This window comes from Gavialis gangeticus, unplaced genomic scaffold, assembly GCF_001723915.1.
Source record: "Gavialis gangeticus isolate Ggan-Ray unplaced genomic scaffold, GavGan_comp1, whole genome shotgun sequence".
In the NCBI taxonomy this organism is placed as follows: Eukaryota; Metazoa; Chordata; order Crocodylia; family Gavialidae; genus Gavialis; species Gavialis gangeticus.
Window position 1 is genome coordinate 26,504,000 of NW_017729022.1, and position 3,190 is coordinate 26,507,189.

Sequence of the window (3,190 nt, forward strand, 5' to 3'; positions counted from 1 at the left end):
AGTCCCTATCTTTTCACCTTTTATACCTTTTGATGCTGCTCCTTATCCATGTTCACTTTCATGTACTTTTTTCCATTCATGCTGCTTGTTCTGTTACCATTTGCTCAGATTTTGAGACCATATTTTTAATAGTAAGCTATGAAAGAGGATCATTGTTCATTGTCCAGTGGTTTCAAATTTCAGTCCTTCCAAGTGTGAAGTACCTCTGGTTATTACTGTTAATACAGAAGTGTCCACTAGCCCTAATTGGATTTAGGGCTTCATTGTAGATGAGGCTTTAGACACCCAAAGAATGAGACCAAGTGTGGAGGAAATATGTATGGTTCACATATGGAGTAGTCAGGATGGTGATTGTCTCCATCACAAGCATTTTATAGGAGAGCCAGCTGTAATAGGAACAGTGTGATGTATTAGAAGTGATGTTGTTACTTTTGGATTGCATGACCCCAGAGCTTGTTTAGCCTATGAACCAGTAGCAAAGTTGAACCATGGAATTCATCTCCATTATCTTAGTTGAGGCAGGAACTGAAAAATCTTTGAATGGGTTTGATATTCAAGTAAATAGAGGACAATCCTACCTATACTCTGGTTATGTTGTGACAAAGCTTTCATTTGCGTCAGTGATGTTTCAGAATGGATCTTTCAAGACTTGGATTTCTTCTGGCAAAACTGTGTACTGTTAAGTAAAGGCTTAATATAATCTTTTAGTTTACATGAGATTTACCTTCAGATTTTATCTGGTGTAAGATTTCATCTGTTAGTGAACACAGAGTAAGTACACAGTTTGTCCTGCTGAAGGCAAAGCCCTAGAGTTGCACCTTGTTGCTTTCCATTCAGTCTACCTGGAATCATCAGTTCCACCTGCTAATTAGCTACAGTACATTTCAGATACTTTCACTGGCTTGCCTTTGCATCATTGCCTTGCCTGTGCCCTCATAGAAGGCTTTTCCAATTTAGGTCCGCTCTAGCTTTCTGCTTTCTTTTTTGCCTTTAACTTTCCCATTCTTCGGCCAAAGGTGCTTGCTGAGTTTCTTCTGTGCAGTTTGCTCAAGGTCATTGTCATCCTCTATGCCAGGTTTTTTCACATTTTCTTTAAAATAGAAGTCTTCTAAAAGGTACCTGAACATTAGTCTTCCCTCTGTATTAGAAAATGGTGATGATCAAGACTTTATAGTCACCCGTTTTTTACCTGGTCTTCCTCTTTCTTATTTAACTGTTTCATATTGTTCATACGTGTGAGACTTGTACTAGCACTTTGTCAAGAACCAGAGCTACATCTACACCAATGGTCTCAACCTTCATAGACTCAAGGCATCCCTTGGAAAGTACTTAATGTAAATTAGTTCTTTGACTACAGAAAAAATAGAGCATTTGTTGTGGTCTTTCTGAGTTCTTTACAACAGAACAAGTGGCAATGTTTTTGACACTGTGGATTCTTAGTTGAAAAAACAAGAATCAGAAAACTGATTTCAGATTTAAAAAGGCTTTGCAAAGGCTGTTTCTACAACAGAAACAAGGTAACAACATGCACTTAAATCTTGTGAACCATGTAACTGTTTACACCCCTAACAGTACTAATATTGCATGGTATCTCACTTCACCCTTTGATGGATCTCGTGGCACTCTGTGAGGATCATTGATCTATACCAGGATGTTCAGCCTGTGGCCCATGGGCCAGATGCGGTCTGTGGAGCCTTGGAATCCAGCCCACATGGCTATCTGTGGGTCAGGAAATTTAGTGGCAGGGGAGCAGTGACAGCTAATACCACCACCACCCCTCCTTTCTACCAAAATATCAAGCCCCACACAATGGGTCACAGCTGGGCCATGTCTCTTCCCCCTGCATGGCCAGGTTGATTCCCAGCCGTGGTACCATTCCTTGGTGCAGCTGCTTTAGAGACGGCCCATGCCCTCCCCCCCTCCACAGGTCTGAGCCATGTCCATCTCCCTCCTGCCTGGCTAAGTTGGAGCTGGTTTGGGGCTGGTCTACACCCCGTTTTCTCTTGCCTAGCTGGGTTGGGGCTGGGCCATGCAAACTTCCAACTTGGGGCTGAAATTGGGGCCTGTCCATGCCCCTTTCTCCCATGTGGCTAGATTGGGGCTGGGCTGCCTCCTCCTCTGCCCCCCTGCATGGCTGGATGGAGCCCTGCTGCACCTGTGGAATGGCCAGGCACAGCCTATTCAGTGAAAAGGTTGAGTGCCACTGATCTACGCTAAGGAAGCTGTAGCTACTTTAACTCTGGTGTTGATGCTATGGCAACTGCATCCTGTGGTGCAGATGCTGCACTGCCAGCAGCTTTTCTGCTGCCAAAACTACATTTGTTTTCATGAACACAGCAGTAGCTCTGCCAGCAGTTACAGTGACACTGCTGTGTGATCTTCTTTTTTTCTCTAGCCAACATAGCTCAATCAGCAGAATTTTGTAATTTAGATAAGGACTGGGTGTGACCTTGATGGTAGAGCAGGGTGATGTCTTTCTTGTGATGCTGGGGATATTTGGGCAATGTTACTGTCAAAAATCCCTTCAGATAAGAATTTCTCCAGTACACTTCAGGAGACCCTTTCAGAATGGCACTGCTTTGCTGTTGCTTTGTCTTCAGGCGAGCCAGTTTGCTCTTCATTAAGGCTATCCAAGAACAGGAACATACTCCTTTATGCTGCAACATTTTTCACTGAATGCCTTTACTTTACCTTGTTTCTGTTGATGCTGTTCCCTTTTCAGAGCTTCTTTTACATCGCTAGACCAGTCTTCTGGAGAATTTTGCATTGTAAAGATTTGGGATTTATTGGAGGAATCTTTGCTGTAGAAAAGGAATTGCTGTGGTTGAGAGACCAATGAATGCCTATCACTGAGACCTGAATCAGAACTTTGTATATGCTAAATGTTTTCCAATGTGAACCACTACAGCTGCTGAAAACATTCTTTAATACAGCTTGATGTGTTGAGTCTACAGTGGAGGCATTGGTAAACTATAACTTTTGTTTTGCTGTTTGCACAATGATATTGTAATGCTGTTTTAGCATTAACCAGTATTTAGTTACCTCTCTGCCCTGTTTTTGCTATGCTTACAGTGTCACTGTTAACTTGATATCTTGTCCTGCTCTGTAAGGGAGAAGCTGCAGTGATGTTGACCACAGTTATTTATACTAATGCCAAGCTTCCCTTTCTGTTTTCTTAATCTTCTACCTG

General features: G+C 42.5%; 1 protein-coding gene across 1 annotated transcript in view; it reads left to right on the top strand.

The window, feature by feature from the left end:
* The first annotated feature begins 488 nt into the window (after positions 1-488).
* The window catches only part of CPSF6 (cleavage and polyadenylation specific factor 6), a 43,224-nt gene continuing 40,522 nt past the window's right edge, over positions 489-3,190 (top strand). Inside the window, exon 1 of the mRNA XM_019515780.1 lies at positions 489-557. Within this exon, the coding sequence (XP_019371325.1) occupies positions 489-557 (69 nt within the window). The remainder of the gene's footprint in view (positions 558-3,190) is intronic.